At 62.6% G+C, this 23,957-nt stretch overlaps 1 protein-coding gene across 4 annotated transcripts in view; it reads left to right on the top strand.

The window, feature by feature from the left end:
* AGAP3 (ArfGAP with GTPase domain, ankyrin repeat and PH domain 3) overlaps nucleotides 1-23,957 on the top strand; it is a 71,531-nt gene that overhangs the window by 25,396 nt on the left and 22,178 nt on the right. For all 4 annotated transcript variants that reach the window (XM_085226744.1, XM_085226743.1, XM_085226745.1 and 1 more), the window contains exons 9-11: nucleotides 2,597-2,689; nucleotides 9,614-9,718; nucleotides 13,604-13,769. In XM_085226744.1, the coding sequence (XP_085082870.1) occupies nucleotides 2,597-2,689; nucleotides 9,614-9,718; nucleotides 13,604-13,769 (364 nt within the window). The remainder of the gene's footprint in view (nucleotides 1-2,596; nucleotides 2,690-9,613; nucleotides 9,719-13,603; nucleotides 13,770-23,957) is intronic.

Raw genomic sequence — 23,957 nt, 5'->3', positions numbered from 1 at the left:
CAGGCTCAGGCCCTCCTCCCATCTACGTGTGCTTCCCAGCCTCCATCGCTCCGTACTCCGTGTCTGCTGTCTGTGGAACTGCCCGCCACCAACCATTGTCCGTGTTGCACTGTGTTACCGTGTGAACAGCTGCCACTGCTCTGGTCCCCGATCGCACCGACTCAGCGACACCCCATCCCTCTCCTGCACTATTGGCATCCCAAATTCCCAACTCCTCCTGTGCTGGGAGCACATCCCCCTCCTCCTGCCGGGATGTCCCGGCAGCTCCCACTCTGGGGGTCCCCAGTGCTCCATGCGCTCCCCGCCCTGCCCCCAGTTCCGTGCCCCTGGATCTGTGCACGCGCTCCTGGTCCCCGCAGCACACACGCTGTCTGCCTGTCCCCAGCCCGCCCTGCAGCCCAGGGCAGCGGCTCCACGGCTCCGCACACGCGGCTGTTCCTCCTCACTGCTGTCCCCTCCGTGTGCCCACACCTCCCTGGCGATGCCCGGAGGTGTCCCGTTGTTGGTGATCGTGCTTTTGTTGCCCCTCGGTGCCGATGGCCTCCCCGCTCCCGCCGTTCTCGCTCATGCTTGCTGCTGTGCACCGTGCGCCCATGCACTGCCACCCATCCTCTGCTCACCGCGGGTTTGGACTCGCCGTCAGCTCATGCTCACGCTCTCGCTCCTCTCGGAGCGCCGGTGCCACGCTCAGCTCACAGCCTGCGGGTGCCACGCTCACTCGGTGCAGACGCGCTCATGGGGAGGCGGAGGGCTCACTGTGGGGTCACGCTTCTTTGCTGTGGATGTCACCACCCTCCTGCAGCTCTTGCTCACTTGCTCATTCTGGGCTCCGGCTTGCTCTCACCGCGCCGCTCACCCGCGCTCATCCTGGGCTCACTGCTTGCTCCGTGCTGGCGCGCACATGGCTCACATTGAAGTCGTCACCCTGTGTGGTCGTGGCAGCAGCAGCAGCAGCTCCTGACACCTCCTCCCGCAGTGGGGCAGGGCAGGCAGGCAGGCAGGGATGGCTCTTTCTGCCACTGGTTTCCCTGCGGGCAGCGTAGCGCAGCGGCAGCTGTCCCCGTGTCCCTGTGCCCCCGATGCCGGGTCCCCCAGCCGGGCACGGTCTCTTTGCGCCCCGCGCTGCTCCGATCCGGCCCGAGCTGTGCCTGGCTCCTGCCTCCTCCTCCTCCTGCTCTCCTCCTGTCCTCTCCTCTCCTCCTCTTTGCTCTGGGCCCTGCCATTGCAGGGGAGGGCTGCGTGGGGGGCCGCTGGCTGGAGGCGGTGCCCGCCCGTCCCCGCTGCCGCCCGCCGCCCGGTCCGGCTGCGCCCACCCGGCATCTCGTGTCCGTGTTCTGAGTATAACTTGCCAAACTCTTTATTCTTTCAATATTTGCAGATATGTGCCACTGTTTCCAACTTTTCATCAACAAAAAGGCCTTTCCAACTCCTTCCAAATTAGAAGATCCAGGTGGTTACACGGCACCTCTGTACCAATTCTCTCACTTTTCATTGCCTCTCCAGGGCCGGATAAGGGATGGGCACTGGGATTGATCTAAGATTAGAGGCTCGCCCGCCCTCCAGCCAGCATGGGTCCCCCCCTCGGAGACACGCAGGAGCCTTTTAAATCCCCCCATGTAAAGTCTAGGAGGCGCCGCGACGGCCTGCGCTGCACTTTGCCGGGACATTGCTGGGCCTGCCGGATGCTGGCGGCACCCGTGGGGCTGCCGGGCGACGACCCCACGGGACGGGACGGGACGGGACGACGTGTGGCGCCGGGACGGCGATGGCAGCGAGTGCGGCTGGACGGGCCCAGGGACGCTTCGCTGCTGCTTGGAGCTCTGCGGGCGCCGCCGGCCCCCGGCTCCCTCCTCCCCGCCGCACCTCCTGCATGGACTCCTGCTCCTCTCCTCGCAGCACGGCGGCCGTCTGTGGCTCTTTAGTTTCTTCTCTTTCGATCTCTTTGTTCTGCTCTGGGCCCCGGGCCGGCGGATGGGGGTCCCGGCCGGGGGGCTGCCGTCCCCCTCCGATCCAAAGCACACGGGCGCTCCCGACGGGTGTGGGACGCTGCAGCGGCGCCGCGCTGCCCTCTCATTGTCGTGGTTCTGAATGTATTGGTCGTGCTCCATGCCGTGTATGACGTGGTATTGCCCTCTGTCCTAAGCACCTTGAATGAGTTCCGCTCCACAGACTGTACACTTCATATTGTATTTATTGGGGTTTGCTCTGCCCGGCGGGCGCCGCGCTCGGCCCCGGCCGTGGGATCGGTATTTACTGTCCATGCTCTTTTGTAAGGGCTGGTGTCCGCCCGGTGACCGTGCTACTTTGTATGGTGCAAGTGTGCTCCCGGAATAAACCTGTTGGATTGGTAGAGGTGTGAGTTCCTTTCACCGCTCGGCTCTCCCGCTGCCATCCATGCTCACCGCATCCCACGCATCTGTCTGTGCCGTGTCCGTGTGCCGGGGGCGGGCGGCCCCGCTCTGTAGGACAGCGCTGCGGGGCCGGGGCTGCAGGCCGGGGGCCGGGGGGCCGGGAGCGCGGGGCTCTGACCTGCGTGGGGCGGCCGGGCCGCGTCCCTCCCATCCCACCCTAACGACCTCCATCTCTTCTCTTCCAGTCTCGGAAGGGCGCGGACGCAGAGCGGGACAAGAAGGTGCCGGAGTGCAAGGCGGACAGCATCGGCAGCGGGAGGGCCATCCCCATGAAGCAGGTGCGATCCTCCCCGCGCCGTTCCCTCGTGTCCCCCCCGCACCCCCCTGCGCTCAGTGCTGGATCCGCGGTGCCAGAAGCACACTGAGGCTCTGGAGCGTGTCAGAGAGGGGCTGTGGGGGTCGGCAGCGCCGTGCTGCGGGAGCGGGTGGGGATTGGGACGGGTCGGTGTGGAGCAGAGGAGGCTGAGGGAGACCTCACTGCTCTGCAAATCCTGAGGGGATGGAGGGTGGTGGGGTCGGCTCTGCTCCATCTTACGGCAGTAGGGCAGGGGGAGTGGTCTCACGTTGTGCCTGGGATGGATTGGGCTGAGTGCTGGGAACCGTTTCTTGCCCCAGGAGCAGCTGGGTACCGGCACGCCTTCGCTGGGGGCGTCCAGAGCCACGGGGACGTGGCACTTTGGGACGCGGTCAGTGGGCACGGCGGGGGTTGAGCTTGGGGACCTCAGGGGTCTTCTCCGGCCTTAATGCCTCTGTGATGCAGTGAGGGTGGCTCCCGAAGGGGCCTTGGGTGCAGACAGGGCACAGAGAATTTCCTGTCGGAAAACTGAGCACGGGGACAGGGCTGCAGCAGGAGCGGTTCCAGCAGAGGGCATCTGTGCCCCACACCTGCCGCAGCCCTGCGCCGCCCTGCACTGCGCTCTGGCTCCCTGCATCCTCTGCCCTGAGCAGCACCGAGGGCTCTGAGGGCTGGGAGCAGCAGGAAGTTGCTGATGACACCAGGCTGTGGGGTGCAGTCAGAGCATCAGAGGGACAGGATGCCATCCAGACAGACCTGGACAAACTTGATCAGCTGGCCCAGGTGAACCTCACGAGTTCAACAAATGCAAATACAAAATCTTGCACCTGGGTTGAGGCAGCTCTCACTGCCAATGCAAGCTGGGGAATGAAGGGATTGAGCACAGCCCTGCTGAAAAAGACCTGGGGGTACTGGTGGATGGGAAGCTGGACATGAGCCAGCAATGCGTCCTCAGCCCCAAAAGCCAACTGTATCCTGGGCTGCATCGAAGGAAGCGTGGCCAGCAGGTCCGGGGAGGTGATCCTGCCCCTCTGCTCTGCACTGCGAGGCCCCACCTGGAGCGCTGCGTCCAGATGTGGGGTCCTCAGTACGGGAGAGACATGGACACAAAAAGGTCCACCCCAGGATCCAGCTGTGGTGTCCTGTGCATTGCAGGGGAGTTGGAGTAGATGGCCTTTAAAGGTCCCTCCCAACTCTAAGGTTTCTGTGATTATATGAAGTGGCTGCACCGTGCCATGCTGTGCTGTGCTGTGCCGTGCCGTGCTGTGCCGTGCCGTGCTGTGCTGTGCTGTGCCGTGCCGTGCTGTGCCGTGCCGTGCTGTGCTGTGCCGTGCCATGCTGTGCTGTGCTGTGCTGTGCCGTGCCGTGCTGTGCTGTGCCGTGCCATGCTGTGCTGTGCCGTGCCGTGCCGTGCTGTGCTGTGCTGTGCTGTGCCGTGCCGTGCTGTGCTGTGCCGTGCTGTGCCGTGCCGTGCTGTGCTGTGCCGTGCCGTGCCGTGCTGTGCCGTGCTGTGCTGTGCTGTGCTGTGCCGTGCCGTGCCGTGCCGTGCTGTGCTGTGCTGTGCTGTGCCGTGCCGTGCCGTGCCGTGCTGTGCTGTGCCGTGCCGTGCTGTGCTGTGCCGTGCCGTGCTGTGCCGTGCCATGCTGTGCTGTGCTGTGCTGTGCTGTGCAGTGCCATGCCATGTGCTGTTTGGCCCAAGGGGAACTCGAGGCGCTGGGAGTTGACCCCAGTGAGCTGACCCAAAGCATTGGGTGTCTGTGTGCATGTCAGCCTGAGAGCAGCAGTGCTGGGTGAGAGGGCAAGTGGTCACTGGGTGATGTTGGCACCGGGGTTTTCTTGCACTGATGCACGCACACCCTTGCAGCCCCTGGCTATGCCCATGCTCAGCTGTGTGCACAGGGAGGGCATGCATCCATGGGGGAACCTGCTGGGGGTGGACCCTCAGAGGACCAGAGGATTGGCTTTAAGTTAAATAGAAGAGATTTGGGTGAGATGCAAGGAGGAAATTCTTTACCCAGGCCCTCTCACTGCTGCCCAGAGGTGTGGGTGCCCCATTCCTGCAGTGCTGAAGGCCATGGATGGAGCTGTGGGAGGTGTCCCTAAGGCTTGGGGGAGGCTTTGGGGTCTTTTCCAACCCAAACCACGCTGGGATTCCCCTACCCAGCACAGTCAGTGTGCTGCTGCAGGAGTTCCCAGATCGCTGCACTGCAGTGAAGCACTGCGTTGGTGGCACTGCAGTGGGTTTGCCCAGGGCAGCTCAATGCTGGGGATGGCAGCAGTGCAAGGGCAGAGCCATGTCTGGGGGGCAGTGGGGACAGAACTGTGGGGATGCTGTACTTCCAGCATGGCACAGTGTGCACAGCCCCAGCACGGCTGTGTGCTGGTCACAGCCCTCCTCTTGGGAGGTGCAGATCCTTTTCTTATTCTCCTGGCTGCAGTGGTGATCATGGTGCTCGTTACCATTTCTTCCACTGCTTCCCTGGCTGGGGGCCTCTCAGAGCAGGGTGCTTCCCCTGCCTGTTCCCCTATCTGTGCGTTGCTGGGCTGTGCCCAGGCTGCTGGAGCAGCAGTGCTTCAGAGCAGTTGTGGGATTGCTGGGGAGCAGTGCTCTCCCAGCCAGGTGGTCTCAGGGCACAGGGCTGCTCTCCTTTCATGGGCTCCATTGTGCTGCCAGCCTTGGGCAGTGCAGAGTGCTGCGGGGAACTGCCCCACTCCTGAGATGCCGTGGCAGTCAGAATTGCAGCTCTCCTGCTTGCCTGAACCAAACGGTCCTTCCACAGCATCTCAGGAGGGTGCAGAGCTTTGTTCCTGATGGAGAACACAGGCCAGCAACCTGCTCCCTGTGGAATGAGGGTGGGGTGACTGTGCAGGGATATTGGGGTGCTGCAGGTCTCTGCTGTACTCCCGGCCCCCGCCAGGCAGCCCCCCATGAAGGTACCACCAATGAGACGGGAGCAGGGGCTCCCAAAGCACTGCTCTGTGCGGCAGAGCCTGGGGACAGACGGCGATGGCTGCGCTCTGATCAGGACCTGTGCCGTGGGTGGGTGCTTCCCAACACCTGGGGCTGTGCACTGTGAGTGCAGCTCTGCAGGCAGGGCTCAGCGCTGCAGCTGCGGTGCCGGAACTGTGAGCGGCGTGCTGTGCTCTCGGGGCTTTGGGTTTGCACACAGATCCCGGGCCAGCGGCTGGAGGGCTGCAGGGTGAGAGGCCCAGGTGGGTGCGTGGGCTGGGTGGAGGCTTTTCTGGACTGCGGAGGAGCACACGCTGCACTGCCTGTCCCCACCGTGCGGCAGAACTGAGCGCACCCCCAGCTGAGCTGCTCCATCTCCTGCCCTCTGGCACCCACGCAGCGCAGGGGGACGGGAGGCCGTGCGCTCTGAGCTGCTCTGCTGCAGCCGCTCCTCCTGCGCTCCGTGCTGCTGCTGTGCCTGGAGCTTCACGAGGTCCAGGAGGGCTGGAAGTGCTTCCTTGCAGCTGAACGCCCATCCCAGAGAAGTGGGTTAATGAGGACGGTGCTCCCCCGGCTGTGTGTCACCAGGGGCTCCTAATTGTGCACGCATGTTTCTGGGAGCACCGCAGCCCGGTCCCGGTCCGGCCCGGCTCCGTTTGGGCCGCGCTGCAGCAGTGCCCAGGGCAGCAGCTCCTCCTCCTCGGGAGCGGGGATCATGCTGGGAGCTTAGATTACATTTAAATTGCCATTTGCATTTTCCAATCAATACGCGACTTTACAATTAAGTTTGGTGTTAAAATTCTTAGCAAAAAAGTGAGCGGAAGGGAGATTTGTGGAGCAAACGAGTCCTTTGGGGGCCATGGCTGCTCCCTGCTTCATTACACTGCATATTGCTACTGCTGCTTTTACGGAGCACCGCCACCATCCGAACCCAGCAGAGGCAGCACCGCACCGGCCGGCGGCGTGCGGGGAAGGGGAGGAAGCGTGTGATGGGAGCGGGCCGCTCCCGGCTTCCTTTGCTCGGTGCGCAGCCCCTGTGCTCGGGGAGGAACTGTGGAGGAGTGAGCCCGACGGTGAGGAGCAGCGAGGAGGGGATGCAGAGGGGATGCGCCTGCCTGCAGCCCTGCCGAGGCTGTGTGCCCCTGAGGCTCCTGCCTCTCTCGGAGCACTGGAACAGGTTGCCCAAGGAGGCTGTGGGTGCCCCGTCCCTGCAGGCATCCGAGGCCAGGCTGGATGTGGCTCTGGGCAGCCTGGGCTGCTGGTTGGCGACCTGCACGCAGCAGGGGGGCTGAAACTACATGATCATTGTGCTCCTTTGCAACCCAGGCCTGTGATTCTGTGATTCTGTGATTCTGTGATTCTGTGATTCTGTTGTGCATGGAGAGGTTCCTCCAGGAAAAAGCAGAGCTCCCCACGTGCTGCTGGGCCAAATCTCCACGATCTGCCATCACAAAGAAGTGGACTGCAGGGCTTGCAGCCCCGGTGCAGGCAGTGCAGCAGTGCTACCAGGACCTGCAGCACTCCCAGCTGCTGTCCCTGCCTCTGGTGCAGCAGCAAAGGGCAGGCACAGCCAAGCACTGCCCCTGCGTTCAGCTGCTTCCTGCAGTGTCTGTCCTGAAGGACCCCTTTGCCCTCATTTTATTAGGTGCTCACTCCCAGGTTTGGATTCTTGTGCCTTCTGGCTGGGTAAACCGGGCTGCCTGTACTTGGTTCTCTGTTTCTGGGTCTGTTTTGGCTTCTGTGTGTGAGGTTTCAGGTTTGCAGCTGAAGTGGCTGCAGAGAGCTCTGTGCTGCTCGGGGGCTCAGCAGGGGCTGCAGCGGCGGGGGCTCCATGGGTGGGTACTGAGGTTGGGCTGTGGGCACCAGCAGAGCAGGGGGCGGCTGGGGGTGGGGGTGGCAGCGCTGTGACATGGCAGGTGGTTGGGCCAGGTCCATGTATGGCCTGTGGGGGTCGTGGTGCCGTGGGGGCCGTGGTGCCATGGGGGTCGTGGTGCTGTGGGGGTCGTGGTGCCATGGGGGTCGTGGTGCCATGGGGGTTGTGGTGCCATGGGGGTCGTAGTGCTATGGGGGTTGTGGTGCCGTGGGGGCTGTGGTGCCATGGGGGTCGTAGTGCTATGGGGGTTGTGGTGCTATGGGGGTTGTGGTGCCATGGGGGTCGTGGTGCCTATTGGGGTCGTGGTGCCGTGGGGGTCGTGGTGCTGTGGGGGTCGTGGTGCCGTGGGGGTTGTAGTGCCGTGGGGGTCGTGGTGCCCATGAGCCAGAGACTCACCCAGTGACCGTGCCAGGTGTAAACTTCTGTCAGCTCTAGAGCGGGTTTGCTTGAGAGAGGGCAAATAAATGCTCCCAAAAGAGGATCCACCATTTGTCCAGGTTGGCTGTAACACTGAGCCATCTTCATGTGTGAGGTTTTGTAAGGGACGGGGCTGTCACTGTCAGAGTGCGTTGTGCAGCGCAGCAGCGATGGGGTTGGGGTGAGGGTGGGGGGGAGGTGGAGCCCTGGAGGTGCTCCTGGTGGGCACCAAGGGCTGCTGGGGTGCTCCCATAACACAGACAGCACTGAGGGAACGCGGGGGCTGGAGGGAGCCGTGGCTGAACCACAGACATCACAGCATTTCAGCTCAGTGCGGGTTCTGTTACCTTCACGTTCTCTGTTCATACTTTCCTTGGGCTCATTAAGTAAAGAGCACGAGTCAAATGCAGATAGGTCAGACCTCTGTGCACGTACTGGACACACGTTTGCCATTTATCATCACCTGTTCCCATCAGTGATTTTGCTTTGAGAGCTCCCACCTGGCTGGCCTATGTCTGTTAACAGCTGAGTGGATTCTCATACCCTTGGATGGCCCAACAGCTGATCTTATGTTCTTTTCTGACCTCTGTGATTTCAGTGTTACGTATTGCTCAGTCAGTATCCCAAAACAGTGTCTGTTGTCACCGGGTGCTGTGACCACACCATGCAGTGTCACACAGCCCTGCGTTTCCATGGGGCAGACCCAGCATCCCCATCTCCAGGCAGTGCTCCACACTGTGCACAGAGCTGCTCTGTGTGGTCTGTGGGGAGGTGCTGGCATGGGGCCTGGAGCAGCGCCTTGCTGTCTGCCCAGAGGTCCCTGCTTGCTCCCAAACCCCATCACTCATCCATCCCTTTGTCCCTGTGCTGTCCCCGTGCTGTCCCTGTGCTGTCCTGTTCTGTCCCTGTGCTGTCCCATTCTCCCTGCTGGCAGAGCGCTCAGTGTCCTCCCCCCAGGCTCTGCTGCAGTGCCCTCATGCCCACCTTGTTGCTGCCTCCCATCCTGCCTGGTGCAGATTTTATGGGGTCAGAACTGGGCAGGGAGAAGAGGAGAGGATGCAGCCTTCGAAGTTGGTTTAATCCATGAAAATTTGTTCTGGGCCGAGGTGGTGGGGAGGAGGAGCATGGCCATTCCCAGACCCTGGGAGTGTGCAGTGCCTGGAGACCACGGGACGGGTCTGGGGGAGCAGCAGGTGGGAAGCGGTGCACCAGCACCTTGGCTGCTGTGTCTCCCAGAGTGTGTCCCTGGCTCCATCTTTAGACAGCTCTAGGGAGGAACTGCCAGCACCAGGGGAGCATCCGTCCCTTGTGTGACTGTCTCAAAGCATGGTCACCACCTCTCCTGAGTGGTCCTTGTCCATCCCCCCATCTGGGGCTGGAGGAAGGTGTGGAGCAGAGCAAGGAGTGCAGTCAGTGGTGAGGTTGGGCCCTGCCTTGCATTACGCCTTCCTTCAGCACAGCAGGAGGGGTGGTGTGGGACGTCCTTACTCTGAGGACGAGGTCAGGCTGGAGAGCGATGGGGAGGCAGGGGAGCAGCCACCCTGTGCCAGTCACAGAGGAGCACTGCTGGGAAGGCTCTGGGTGTCCTCGCGGGTCCCGAGTGTCTCCTGGGGGTGGCTGTGGGGCTGGCTGGGAGCTGCCTGGACCTAATGTCATTTCTCTTTCAGGGCATTCTGCTGAAGCGCAGCGGCAAGTCGCTCAACAAGGAGTGGAAGAAGAAGTACGTGACGCTGTGTGACAACGGTGTGCTCACCTACCACCCCAGCCTGCACGTGAGTACTGCTGGCGTGGGGCGAGGAGCACGGCGGTCCCCTTTTCTCCTGCAGGTGCCACGGCCACAGAGAGCTGCTGGCAAAGGGTTTGGCGTTGGTGAGGGCTGCAGACCCGGAGCGTGGGGTCATTCAGCAGAGCTGGATGTTAGCAAGGCCTGGAGGAAACCATGTCCCCGCCCTGAAGGCTGTGTCTGCAGAGCGCAGAAGGATGCTCAGTAAATGCATCCGTTTGTTCCCCCTTGCCCTTCGTCAGTCCATGAAGGCAGGGGCTGCTGCCTCCCCGCATCCCGGGTGAGGAGCGGGCAGAGGCTCCTCGCAGCCACGTCTGGCGCTGCCATTTGGGCGTGGAACAATTTTCCTGGCTGCTAGGTGTTGGGTAATGGGGACGCAGTGCCTGCGCCGTGCGCCAGCACTCCATGCATCTCTGATCTCCTCGCTGCTCGGCTCCGGCACGCAGCTGCTGCCCGATCCATCTCTGTCGCCTCCCCACTGTGGGGCTAATGACTTCTTCCCCGTTCCCTCTTGAGCACAGTTTGCTGCTGGAGCAGTGAGCAGAGGACACGCACACCTGTGACACCCACTGCAGCCGGGCTGCGTTGGCTGAGCTCGGGGTGCAGCCCCCACCCCCCACCCCCCTCTCCGTCCCCATTTCCTCAGATGTAAGGTTTGAGTGCTCTGAGCCCCGCGGGCGGCTGTGCCTCTGATTCTTGGGTGGCTGTGCTGCGTCCCCACATCCTGAGCCCCATCCTTACCGAAGGAGCCAGTCCTCGTGTTTGCTTTCCCTAATTCAGGGGAGTGCTGGAGCAGTTGATTTTCCTTTGTAGCCTTGGAGCTGTGTGGTGTTCGGTGTGGTTCTGCAGCCCTCTGACTTTGCAGCCCCATTTTTTGGTCTTTATTGACCCAAAGCGGGAGGCAGTGGCTGCTCTGTGCTCACATGCGTGCGTGGGTTTATCGGCTTTCCATTGGAGGCATCGTAGGGCCGCTGTTAAAATCAGTGGCAGAGGCAGAGTAATTGGGGATGTTGTTTAACTGCTCTCAGCTGATGCTGCTGCACACTGGGTTTGTCTCCTCTTTACTCCATTCGTTCCTCAGGGGGTGATCTCGTTTGATGTCAGTTGCTTTCCTTACTTCACTTCTTTGGTGTTTCATTTCATTTCTGTGCCGCCTCGAGCAAAAATCTGGTTTGCTTCCACCTGGTGCAACTGGTGATGCACAGCCCATAGCTGAGAGGTGCGGGTGGGCGCCTCCTCCCCAGATCTCATGGAAAGCTTTCAGCCCCCTGTTTCCCTGCAGCGGAGACCGGTTACGTGTGGGGCACAGGAGCCTTTCCTCGCCTTCCCTGCGTGAGGGCTGGGTACAGGGACAGCCTTACAGATCGATGCTTTCAGTGGGGCTCCGTTAAGTCCTGTCCTCCCATCTTCTGTGGTGAACCGCGGGTGCTTCCTGCCCTCTGGCAGCACCAAGTGGGCACCTGTGTTACAGTCGTTGGGGTTGGGAGGGCCCTCTGGGGGTCATCGATTCCAACCCCTTGCTAAAGCAGGTTCCCTGCAAGACGTCGCATCCTTCACAGGATGTGAAGCAGAGCTCATGGGTCAGTGACAAAACTGGGCCTGCTGCTTTGTCCCCTCACTTGTGGGAATGCAGGCGGTGGGGTGAGTGCAGGGCGCAGAGCCCAACCCCCCCAGGGTGCTCAGCCCCAGAGCATCTCTGGGCAGCCTGGTCTGCTGGCTGGCAACCCTGCACATAGCAGGGGGGTTGAAGCTAGATGAGCACTGCGGTCCTTTTCAACCCATGTGATTCTATGATTCTATGATCTCTTTGCTGCTTTGCGTTCCCAGTGACATTCCTTGGGGTTATCCAGGTGTCCCCTGCCCGGGATCTGTCCTCTCGGTCATTCCTCTGCCTGTCCCTGCCCAGCAGGGATGGGGGTGATGCCCCCTCCGGGTCTGCGCCCCATCGCTTGGCTGGGTCGTGCTTCTCATTTCACCACCAAAGGTGCCCTGTCAGGGCTGTGCACCTTGTACCTATTTCAGACACTGAGCCTGGGCCCCTCCAGCCCCTCCTCGGCGCTGCCTCCCTGCACTCAGACCCGGGCTGTGCTTTGCAGAGGGGCTGCTGGCACACGGACGAGCAGCAGCAGCTCCAAGCCCAGGCGCTCGGGCGGCGCAGCGGCACGGAGCTGTGCAGGCAGCAGAGCCGGGCTGCGCTGCGCTCGGAGCCCCGGTTCAGCACAGATCCGCTCCCCGCGCCTGCGTTTCTCCCACCTTCCCGCGCGTGGGTTCGGTGCAGGGAAGCGGTGAGCAGTGCGAGCTGCGGTCCCAGCGCCTCCCAGGCCGTGTGCTGCTCCCACTGGCTGGGCTGAGCCGTGGCCGCGCTGCGCGGAGCCGAGCGGAGCAGCTCCCATTTTGCAGCCAGTGGAGCCATTCACACAATCACCTTCTGTTAATTCTATCTGCAACATCAATTAAATTGTTTGTAGAAACTAATTGAATGTGGCTTAATCACACATCTTAATAGCTTTCCACGCTTTGAACTCGTTGTTAATTCCAGTAATAAAATGAAATGAGAGAACTGGCTGGGTAATTAGCGAGGAGGCTTGGGAAGAAATTGCTGTTTTATGGCGTGCAATAAAAGCGGAGCGCCGGTGACCGCTGGCTCCGGCAGGCAGCCGGCGAGCGGTGATTGTGCTGAGCCAGGGAAATCCTGCGGCCCAGGGCTGCGCCGGGCCCCCCTGGGTGCGAGCGGCGCGGGGCAGCGCTGGGCCGGGAGGGGCTGAGGGAGCCGCGGGGCCGTGCGTGCGTCCCCACAGCTGGTGGGTCGGGGGCCGGGAGCTGCACCACCCCGTCGGAGGGCAGCGGCTGCGCCTCGCTGGCTGCGCTCGTCTGCCGAGCTCTGGAGCGGCGGCTCATGCAGCACCCGTCAGGTCCAACCCCTCGGCGACCTCCTTGTGAACTGGAGCGAGCCCCGAGCTCCGCAGCTCGGCCCACACGGCTGCTGCCTCTCGTTGCCCATCGTGGAGAAAGGTGCTGGGGCTGCCCCGCAAGCCCGGACGACCCAGAGCCGGGTCGGGGCTGGCGCTCCTGGGCTCTGCGAGCACCACAGGCTCAGCGCTTTCCTTTTGTGCGGCCCCAGGGAAGCACGGCTGGCTGCAGCGCGGCAGGATGGGACGGGAGTGCCGGCTCCCAGCACGGCTGAAGGTGGGCGCTGCTGGGAGGGCGGAGTGATGCTCGAGGTCCGCATGCAGTCTGGAGCTGTGCAGTGCTGTGCCGGCAGTGGGGGGAGCGCCGAGTGTGGAGCGACTCAGAGCCTCAGAGGTGCAGTGCGGAGGGGTGCTGTGCTGAGCTGAGCCGCTCTGGGCTCGAGTCACGCCAGCGGGGAGCTGAGCTGGAGTTCCCACACGGCATTACCCACACCAGGCTGTGCTGCGTTGTCATCTGCTGCACCTGAGCGCTGTGACCAGAAGGGCAGCGGATGCAGGAGCTGGGATCTGCCTGCTGCCTGCGTGCCCCTCTGCCCCGTCTGTCCCCACCCCCAGGCAGGACTGTACAGAGAGATCCTCACGGCACGCCAGCTCGACCTGCTCTCGCTGTGCACTGGGGGCAGGACCCGGCACTCCTAGGGGTCGGAGCAGCATCCAGGCCCTCCATCCACTTCCCAGGCTGCCTGCAGGCCGTGGGCACCAGCACTGGGGTGGCTGTGGGCCGTGGGACGTCTGCCCCCGAGCTCGGCTCGGTGCCCCTGTGCGGGCTGGGCACCGGTCACCCCCAGGGGCTGCTGTCAGCCACGAGCGTGGGGGGATCCAGACGTTGGTTGGATGGAGTGAATGAGAGAGGGGCTGAGAGCGACGGGCCGGGTCGTGGCTGATCTGTACCATCTCTGCCATAGGACTACATGCAGAACGTGCACGGGAAGGAGATCGACCTGCTGAGAACCACAGTGAAGGTGCCTGGCAAGCGGCTGCCCAGGGCTACGGCGGCAGCGCCCGGCGCGAGCCCCAAAGCCAACGGGCTGGCAAAGGAGCGGAGCAGCACACAGCTGGCAGCCAGCACGGGTAGGTGGTGGTGTTGTGTCGTCTCTGCACGGCTTTGGCTCTGCCTGCAATGACATCCTTGTAGGTAAGCATAGGAGTGGGAGACCGAGCGGACGGCGAGGTGCATTGGGAGCTGCTGGCAGAGCTCTGGGTGCCCAGCGGCGCAGTGTGGTTGGAGGTCTGTGGCCAGCAGTGTTCCCCAGGGGTCGGTGTTGGGTACGGTGTTGTTCGACATCATCATTGGTGACCGGGATGAAGGGATGGAGTCCATCCTCAGCAAGTTTGGTGATGGCACAAAGCTGGGAGGAGCGGCTGACACACCTGAAGGCCGCGCTGCCATTCAGCGAGACCTGGACAGGCTGAGAGCTGTGTGGAGAGGAATCTTACGGGGTTCAGCAAGGACGGTGCGAGGTCCTACACCACAGCATTAGTACAGGATGGGGCTGAGCTGCTGGAAAGGAGCTCTGCAGAGAAGGACCTGGAGATCCTGGTGACCAGCAATTGACCAGTGGTTGATGCCAGGCTGACTGTGAGCCAGCAGCGCGTCCTCACCTCGTGCCTTCCCTCTAGGGGGGCTGGACTAGAAGGTCTCAGGAGGTCTCTTCCAGCCCTCAGGGCTCTGTGCCTCCAGGGTGCTGTTGGGGTGGTGGGGGCTGTGCTGCCCTTCCTGCAGCACGTGGGCAGCACCTGGCTCTGCTGAGCAGCAGCGGGAGCTGCTCCTGTCTTTTAGTGCTCTGAATGCCTTGGGTGTGTGCTGCTGTCTCTGGGTAACCCCCAGGTGGCTGCTGCTGGGCTCTAAGTATGGCATGAGTTGCATGAGCTGCTGTGTACGGAGGCAGCTGCTGCAACATAAAGTGGTGGAAAACTCTGCCAGCGATGTTTCTTGATCGTGGAAAGCTTGTTCTGCTCCTGTCCGCTTCTGTGGCTCCTTTTCCTTCTTATTTTTTCCTGCAGCCATAGGATCCCAGGGGGCTGCCCTGGGATTACTGTCACTGTGCAGCAGCCACCACACGTGGGGCTGGGAGGGTCCAGGGGGGCTCAGTGCCAGCTCTTGTGGTCAGCAGCACCCAGGACAGGCATTGCTGTGGAGCAGTGAACCCTCCTCACCCACTGCAGGTTGCGCTGCGGTGATTTTTGACCAAGGATGTGTACCTGGAGGTTCTGCCTGTAGTCTGCCTCTGCTCTTTGCTGTTTGCTGCTACTTCTTCACCACCACTGCCATGCACCCCCAGCATGCAGGAGCACTGCGGCAGCTCTGTCCCTGCACAGCACTGCTGAGATGTGTTTGCAGGGTGCTCGGTGTGATGTCTGCACCCACAGCTACCAGAGCTGTGAGGAGGGTTCAGGCAAAGCACAGAACGGCTCCCGTGGTGAATCCTGCAGCACATACCCCCCCCGCTCCCAGCAGCCGTCCTGCCCTCCTGTGCTCACAGCTGGGATGTGGGCTGGGACGTGGGTTGGGACGTGGGTTGGGACGTGGGTTGAGATGTGGGTTGTTCCTGGTCACTGCTGCCTGGAGCCCTGCGTGGGGCCTCGGCCTCACCTGCAGCATGAGGAGAGCAGCACAGGGCTGTGGTTGGAGCTGCAGCTCCCTGGCAGGGAGTGTGACTCAGTGCTGACGCCGTGTGTCAGGAGGGTGGTGGGCTTAGTGCTGCTTGGAGCCTTGAACACCGGATCAGATATCTTCCTACGAGAGATGCTTTGGTCCCTTTGTGCTGCTGTGTGCGTGCCGGGCTGATGCTGCGTGGGTGCTGCGGGCTGTGCTGACATCAGATCAGTGAATGTGGGATCCCCATTCACACACTGCCTTCGCTCTGCGCCCCTGCACAGCACAGCATGTCCCCCAGCACCGTGTCCCCATAGTGCCGTATCCCAGCAGCGCACAGCACCGGGGCTGGGGCAGCAGCTTCAGGTGTGCGTTGGCTCTGCGCAGCCGTGTGGTGCTGCACACAAACACAAACAGCACGGCGGTGGGGCACTCAGTGGGGCTCTGCTCAGCCTGCTCTGGTGCAGCTGGGTGGAAGAGCTCCGCCGTGCTGCCAGCTGCTCCCCGGCACCGCGTCCCCCTGCCCCTCTCTGGGCAGTGCAGCCCCCGGCGGCGCCGTGCCCGTGGCCACCTCCAGGGCTGTGCTCTGCAGGCGGGGGTCTGCTCTCCCCCAGCGGCGCAGCATGGCGAGGTCAGAGCTGCTCTCTGCGGCCACTGAGAGCTGTGCCACCGTCCTCATGGGGACGAGAGGAGCGTGGGGAGAGGGGAGGAGGGGGAACAAAGATGGAGAACTCTCAGTGTGCCCAGAGGTGTGCGGGCAGCACATAGGGCTGCTGGGGCTCCGGCCGGGCTCCGGTGTGGGGCAGACGCAGCGCAGAGCTGAGTGAAGGGATGGAGAGCTGCTGGTACGGCAACTGCTGGGCTCGGGGATGGCCGTGCCCAGTAACGCACTGCTCACATCGCACGTTCCCTGCACAAGCACTGCTTCAGAGGCACAACGTCACGCTGCTGCTGTTGGTATTGGGATCTTCTGCCCATGTCTGCCTCCGCTTTGTGTTTCGCCGCAGAGGTGCAGAAGCGTGAAGTCCCGGAATCACAGAACATCCCGGGTTGGAGGGACCCGTAGGGATCGTTGGCTCGCGTTCGGTGCTGAAGCAGCTCATCCCTGGGGGTGTAACTCCTCTGACACGTGGTGCAAAGCTTGGCTCCCGGCCAGAACTCTCTCCTCAGTTAAAAATGGTTTCGTATGGTTGCTGTTTCGTTCACCTCCTTGTGCCCCGGGCGTCCATCAGGGTGTGATCAGAGCTGTTGCAAGTTGCTCCTTGAGAACTGGATGCCCCCAGGCTGTGCTGGCAGGGCGGCCTCTGCTTCGCTCTGCTTGTTTGCCCTTCACTGTGCAATGTAGTGCCCTCCTGGCTTCGGTTCCTCCATGCACTTGTATCGGTGAGGGCCAGCCAGGGCATTGCGGGAGCTGAGAGCTGAGTGCAGTCCCACTGCTGGCTGAGTGGGCTGAGCCAGAGCTGGGACACGGAGCTGGGCAGCAACGCAGCTCTGCAGCTGGGTGCTGGGCAGGGCAGAGCAGGGTGCTGCAGGATGCTGTGATGCTGTGGGGTACTGCGGGGTGCTGCAGAGCTGTGCGGAGTCCTGGGAGATCCACAGGTGCATGGGGAAGGAGGGACAGCTTCCTTCCCACGCATCCAGGGAGGGATCTCTCATCCCTGAGATGGGAATGTGTTGGGACTCACGTGCGTGAGGGCCAGCAGCCCATGGTGTCAGTGGTGAGCAGGTTTAGACAGTCCGTGGTTGTTAGCATTCATGAAATGTTATCCTTAATATAACAAACAGTCCAAGAAGTGTTTTGAGTCTCAGAGGTGCCATTTCTTCAGCGTGCTGCTGATGTCACATGGATACAGAGCAGGTCTCTGTAGTGGGGCTGAGTGTCTGCACGTTTGTAGTGGGGTCGGGTGTCTGCCATGGGGTCCGGTGCCTGCACTGGGGCCAGGTGTGTGCAGAGGGTGTTGTTGGTCGGCTCCCTTTGGGGCTGCAGCTGCTAGAGATGGACTGGGGCTCATACGGTGCGTGCTGAGGCAGTGTTATGTAGGCATGCTCACCCTTTGTGATGATTCCTTCTGGATGCGGAGGGAGAAATCAGATGTTTCAGTGTCACGTGGTGAGGGCTGCGGAGACCCCTGAAGTGTCACAGGGAAAAGACAAGGGTGTGCTGCTCCTCTGAGGGGTTCAGGAGGGTTCTCAGCAGTGCCTGCCGGGTGGGGAGCGGGGCTGTGCTGCTGGGCTGGGAGCTGTGCTGCCCAGGGTAGCGTGGGGATGCAGCGCACAGAGCCCAGCAGGGCTCCTGCAGTCAGGGACAAGCAGTGCTCACAGAGCTGCCTGCGTGGTGCAAACCCAGCAGCATCTGGGCCGGGGGCACCAGCAGGACGGGCACTTCTCACCTGGGAATGCATTCTGAGTGTAAAGGGCTGCGTGTGTGGGCTTTGGTGATGTATCCCTCGTCGTGTGGCAGCACAGGTTTGGGTGTCTCCTCCTCCAGGATCACAGCTGTGCTCTCGCTGTGGGTCAGCTGCTCACCCCTTCTGCTTCGGTGCCCCATCAGTGCGTGTTTCGAGCTGGAAGGACGAAGGCACTCGGATGGGATGGAAGGATCCCAGGGATCGTGTCCATCGCCTTGGGCCTGGTCTGAGCACAGCTGCAGCCCCGGGTTGTTGCTTTGCAGAGGGGCCCTTCTCCCAGCACGGGGGGATGCACAGAGGCCTCTGCTGGAGGACGTGGGCTGTGCTGTGTGCATCCCTGCACGCTTACCGTGGGCGCCTGCAGAGCCCGCGAGCCTGCTCCTTGCTGCTCGGCGCCTCAGTGAGCAGCCAGGAGAGAAAGGGGAGGACGGAGGCACTCCTCGCCTCCTCCTCCTCGTGCGCGGTTGCTCCTGGAGCCGGGAAGCTGTGAGCACTCGGTGCTGGTGGCGGTGCCGCTCAGGGCGCGTGTCGGCGCCGGGTCCCCGCTCGCCCCCGGTGCCGGCAGCCCGTTGCGCGGCCCGGTCCCTGCGGAGCCCCCGCCCGGCCCGCTGCCCCCCAGCGCGGTGGGATGGGCTCCCAGGCCGGGTGCTGCGCCTGCTGTGCTCATGTCACGTCGGGCTCCGTCGATGTTAACATCTCATTATCTTTGTTACTGTAATTACATTATCCGCTGCTTTATGCAGAATTATTCTCCGAGGACTAATTGATGGATCCATGTTTAATTCATTAATCATTAGCATCAAATTCGACAATTACAGTGCACACTGATTGTGGAATTTCAAATGTAATGAGGGAAGAATTAACAAAGAAAAGGGAAAACCTGTTTCCCGGCACAGTGCTGCTCGCCGTGGGGGACGCTGACATTGAGGGAGAGCAGCAGCAGAGGGCGGCGCTGGGACCATCCCGTATCAGCGCCGCTCCGTCGCGCTGCAGCGGCTGGGATGGGTGCAGGGCGCTCGGCGCTCAGCCCCGCGGCAGATCCGCCCTGCGGTGCCTGCGCTCAGCTCTGCGAGCACGGCGGTCCCTGCGGCTCCGCGGGACGTGGGCCGGAGTGCCGGTGCTGCTGAAAGGGCTCCCGGCCCGCACGGCCCTCCGGCTGCTCGCTTGTCCGCACGGCGCTCTGCGGAAGCGGAGCCGGGGCTGCGCACGGAGAGCCGTGGCAGCTTCTCCACCTGGGTACATTGAGCTCTGCTGCGGGCAGGGCCAGATTCTGCTGGGATGCTTCGGGGCTCCTCACCGCCTGGCTGCCTCTGCATCAAGTCATTGCAACCCCAAAGTGCTGGGAGCAGAGCTGGGTGCAGGGCTGGGAGCAAAGCTGGGTACAGGGCTGGGAGCAGAGCTGGGAGCAGAGCTGGGAGCAGGGCTGGGAACAGAGCTGGGTGCAGAGCTGGGAGCAGAGCTGGGAGCAGGGCTGGGAGCAGGGCTGGGAGCAGAGCTGGGAGCAGAGCTGGGAGCAGGGCTGGGAGCAGCGCTGGGAGCAGAGCTGGGTGCAGAGCTGGGAGCAGAGCTGGGAGCAGAGCTGGGAGCAGAGCTGGGTGCAGGGCTGGGAGCAGAGCTGGGAGCAAAGCTGGGTACAGGGCTGGGAGCTGGGCTGGGAGCAGAGCTAGGAGCAGGGCTGGGAGCAAAGCTGGGAACAGAGCTGGGAGCAAAGCTGGGAGCAGAGCTGGGAGCAGAGCTGGGAGCTGGGCTGGGAGCAGGGCTGGGAACAGAGCTGGGAGCAGGGCTGGGAACAGAGCTGGGAGCAGAGCTGGGAGCAGGTCTGGGAACAGAGCTGGGAGCAAAGCTGGGTACTGAGCTGGGAGCAGGGCTGGGAGCAGGGCTGGGAGCAGAGCTGGGTGCTGGGCTGGGAGCAGAGCTGGGAACAGAGCTGGGAGCAGAGCTGGGTACAGGGCTGGGAGCAGAGCTGGGAGCAGGGCTGGGAACAGAGCTGGGAGCAGAGCTGGGAGCAGAGCTGGGAGCTGGGCTGGGAGCAGGGCTGGGAACAGAACTGGGAGCAGAGCTGGGTACAGGGCTGGGAGCAGGGCTGGGAACAGAACTGGGAGCAGAGCTGGGTGCTGGGCTGGGAGCAGAGCTGGGAACAGAGCTGGGAGCAGGGCTGGGAGCAAAGCTGGGAGCAGAGCTGGGTACAGGGCTGGGAGCAGAGCTGGGAACGGGGCTGGGAGCAGAGCTGGGAGCAGAGCTGGGAGCAGGGCTGGGAGCAGAGCTGGGAGCAGGGCTGGGAGCAGAGCTGGGAGCAAAGCTGGGAGCAGGGCTGGGAACAGAGCTGGGTGCAGAGCTGGGAGCAGAGCTGGGAGCAGGGCTGGGAGCAGAGCTGGGAGCAGAGCTGGGAGCAGGGCTGGGAGCAGCGCTGGGAGCAGAGCTGGGTGCAGAGCTGGGAGCAGAGCTGGGAGCAGAGCTGGGAGCAGAGCTGGGTGCAGGGCTGGGAGCAGAGCTGGGAGCAAAGCTGGGTACAGGGCTGGGAGCTGGGCTGGGAGCAGAGCTAGGAGCAGGGCTGGGAGCAAAGCTGGGAACAGAGCTGGGAGCAAAGCTGGGAGCAGAGCTGGGAGCAGAGCTGGGAGCTGGGCTGGGAGCAGGGCTGGGAACAGAGCTGGGAGCAGAGCTGGGAGCAGGTCTGGGAACAGAGCTGGGAGCAAAGCTGGGTACTGAGCTGGGAGCTGGGCTGGGAGCAGGGCTGGGAGCAGAGCTGGGTGCTGGGCTGGGAGCAGAGCTGGGAACAGAGCTGGGAGCAGAGCTGGGTACAGGGCTGGGAGCAGAGCTGGGAGCAGGGCTGGGAACAGAGCTGGGAGCAGAGCTGGGAGCAGAGCTGGGAGCTGGGCTGGGAGCAGGGCTGGGAACAGAGCTGGGAGCAGAGCTGGGAGCAGGGCTGGGAGCAGGGCTGGGAACAGGGCTGGGAGCAAAGCTGGGAACAGAGCTGGGAGCAGAGCTGGGAGCAGAGCTGGGAGCTGGGCTGGGAGCAGGGCTGGGAACAGAGCTGGGAGCAGAGCTGGGAGCAGAGCTGGGAGCTGGGCTGGGAGCAGGGCTGGGAACAGAGCTGGGAGCAGAGCTGGGAGCAGGGCTGGGAACAGAGCTGGGAGCAAAGCTGGGTACTGAGCTGGGAGCAGGGCTGGGTACAGGGCTGGGAGCAGAGCTGGGTGCTGGGCTGGGAGCAGAGCTGGGAACAGAGCTGGGAGCAGAGCTGGGTACAGGGCTGGGAGCAGAGCTGGGAGCAGGGCTGGGAACAGAGCTGGGAGCAGAGCTGGGAGCAGAGCTGGGAGCTGGGCTGGGAGCAGGGCTGGGAACAGAACTGGGAGCAGAGCTGGGTACAGGGCTGGGAGCAGGGCTGGGAACAGAACTGGGAGCAGAGCTGGGTGCTGGGCTGGGAGCAGAGCTGGGAACAGAGCTGGGAGCAGGGCTGGGAGCAAAGCTGGGAGCAGAGCTGGGTACAGGGCTGGGAGCAGAGCTGGGAACGGGGCTGGGAGCAGAGCTGGGAGCAGAGCTGGGAGCAGGGCTGGGAGCAGAGCTGGGAGCAGGGCTGGGAGCAGAGCTGGGAACAGAGCTGGGAGCAAAGCTGGGAGCAGAGCTGGGTACAGGGATGGGAGCAGAGCTGGGAGCAAAGCTGGGAGCAAAGCTGGGAACAGAGCTGGGAGCAGAGCTGGGAGCAGGGCTGGGAGCAGAGCTGGGAGCAAAGCTGGGAGCAAAGCTGGGAACAGAGCTGGGAGCAAAGCTGGGAGCAGAGCTGGGTACAGGGATGGGAGCAGAGCTGGGAGCTGGGCTGGGAGCAGGGCTGGGAGCAGAGCTGGGAGCAGAGCTGGGAGCAGGGCTGGGAGCAGAGCTGGGAGCAAAGCTGGGAGCAAAGCTGGGAGCAAAGCTGGGAGCAAAGCTGGGAGCAGAGCTGGGTACAGGGATGGGAGCAGAGCTGGGAGCTGGGCTGGGAGCAAAGCTGGGAACAGAGCTGGGAGCAAAGCTGGGAGCAGAGCTGGGTACAGGGATGGGAGCAGAGCTGGGAGCTGGGCTGGGAGCAGGGCTGGGAGCAGAGCTGGGTGCAGTGGTGGGAGCAGTGCTGGCTGCAGGGCTGGGAGCGGGGCTGGGAGTGGGGCTGAGAACAGAGCTGGGAGCAGAGCTGGGAGCAGGGCTGGGAGCAGGGCTGGATGCTGTCCCACGCCATGATGGAGGCTCTGGGGCAGTGCCTGTGCTGCTGCACAGAGCAGAGTATCACTGGGAGTGGGAGCATGGGGTCCTCTCTGCAGGACCTTTGTTCCTCCCAGCAACACCTTAAGGGTTATTTGTAGTCTAAGAGTAAAGCGCAGATCAGAGATTGAATTTGTTTGTAATTAATACTTTTCATCATGAATCATGTATAAAATAGTGCAAATTCATATTTATATTACAAATATGTACTATAGCATTCAGGTGGTGACACCTCATGCATGTTTACCGCTCCCTTCAGCAGGAAGATGAGTCCCGAATGCGAAGCAGAGCCGCTGCCCTCAGCGTTGTGCTGCCGGGACCTGCGGGGCGGCACGGGGCCAGATGGGAGCAGGGAGCTGCAGGAAGATGCAGGGCTGAGCCCCGTCTGTGCCCCGTGCTGCAGTCACTGGGATGCCATCTTCCCACAAGGTGTAACTGCTCTCTCTCCTGTTGTTATTTCTTTCTGAGGAGTGGGAGCTGGTGCGGAGATGAAGGAGACCTGTCAGAGGCGCCTGCCAGTTGTGTGCCCCCAGCTCAGAGCCCAGGAGCTGCTGTTTCTCCCCAGGAACTTGGCCTTGTTTAGCCCTGCTGAGCTCCTGTGCATGCTCAGTCCCCAGCTGGGCTCTCCAAGCAGGAGTCGCTTTGTTAGCAGCTGTTACCGACAAGTGTTGGTGGAGGTGATGTGAGCAGGGAGTTCTGCAGCGGCGGCCAATGGTTGACCAAAGGTTGGCTAACAGTTTACCAGCAGTTGACCAGTGGTCGACTACAGGCTGACTGTGAGCCAGCAGCGTGTGCTGGTGGCCAAGAAGGACCCTGGGATGCACTGCAGAGAGCGTGGCCAGCAGGGTGAGGGAGGTGATCCTCCCCTCTGCTCTGCCCTGGGGGGCACATCTGGAGCAGTGCACCCAGTGCTGGGCTGCCCAGTTCCAGGCAGACGGGAACTGCTGGAGAAAGCCCAGTGGGGGATGCGAGGTGGTGGGGCCTGGAGCACCTCCTGACGGGGCAGGCTGAGAGCCCTGGGCTGTGCACGTGGAGGAGAGAAGGCTGGGGGATCTGAGCGGTGCTCTGTGCAGTTGTTCCATCGGTGCAGTGGGGATAATTGTGCACAGTGTAACTGCTGCTGGTTCCTGGGCCCTCATCCGCATCCCAGCGGTGCACTGAGCCGTGCAGTGCTCAGCCACCACCACGGGGCTGTTGTCACAACGTGCCACACCGTGGCTTGGGTGGCACTCACAGCTCTGCATCTCGCTGCATCCTGACGTCAGAGCGTGGCGTTACCGTCCCTGTGGTCAGGCTGTGGGCTCCCTGCAGACTTAGGTGGGCAGCCAGATGGTTTTGGCAGACCGAGGCTGTTCTGGTGGGAGGAAGGCGATGCTTTCAGCTCCCAGTGAAGTACAGCGGAGCTGTGTGGGCAGAACGCACTGACCAGTGCTGCATTTTGGGGCACGCTTTGGCACAGCGGTGGAGGGCTGTAAGGAAGGAAGCAGCTATCCCAGGCTTTGTATGAATGTGCAGAGTTGTTCCTGTGATGTGCCAGTGGCAGCGTGCAGCAGCAGGCAGGGGTGAGGCAGGGCTGTACAGGGGCTGAGCAGTGCTGGGCACAGCAGCTCCCTGCCACTGGGCTGAGTCCTGTCGTGAGCCTCTTCATTCTCCAGTTTCAGCATGCAAAACAGCAGAGCTTTCAGCATCTGGGCAGAGCTCTGCTGTGTGCTGCCCCTGCACACCCACACTGCACTGCACCCTGCACACCCACACTGCACCCTGCACACCCACACTGCACTGCACCCTGCACACCCACACTGCACCCTGCACACCCACACTGCACTGCACCCTGCACACCCACACTGCATCACACCCTGCACACCCCCACTGCACTGCACCCTGCACACCCACACTGCACTGCACCCTGCACACCCACACTGCATCACACCCTGCACACCCACACTGCATCACACCCTGCACACCCACACTGCATCACACCCTGCACACCCACACTGCATCACCCTGCACACCCACACTGCATCACAC

The sequence above is a fragment of the Meleagris gallopavo genome, chromosome 6, assembly GCF_905368555.1.
Source record: "Meleagris gallopavo chromosome 6, MGAL_WU_HG_1.1, whole genome shotgun sequence".
NCBI classification, from domain to species: Eukaryota; Metazoa; Chordata; class Aves; order Galliformes; family Phasianidae; genus Meleagris; species Meleagris gallopavo.
Note: the sequence above shows the minus strand (reverse complement) of the source record. Positions and strands in the feature narration are given on the sequence as shown.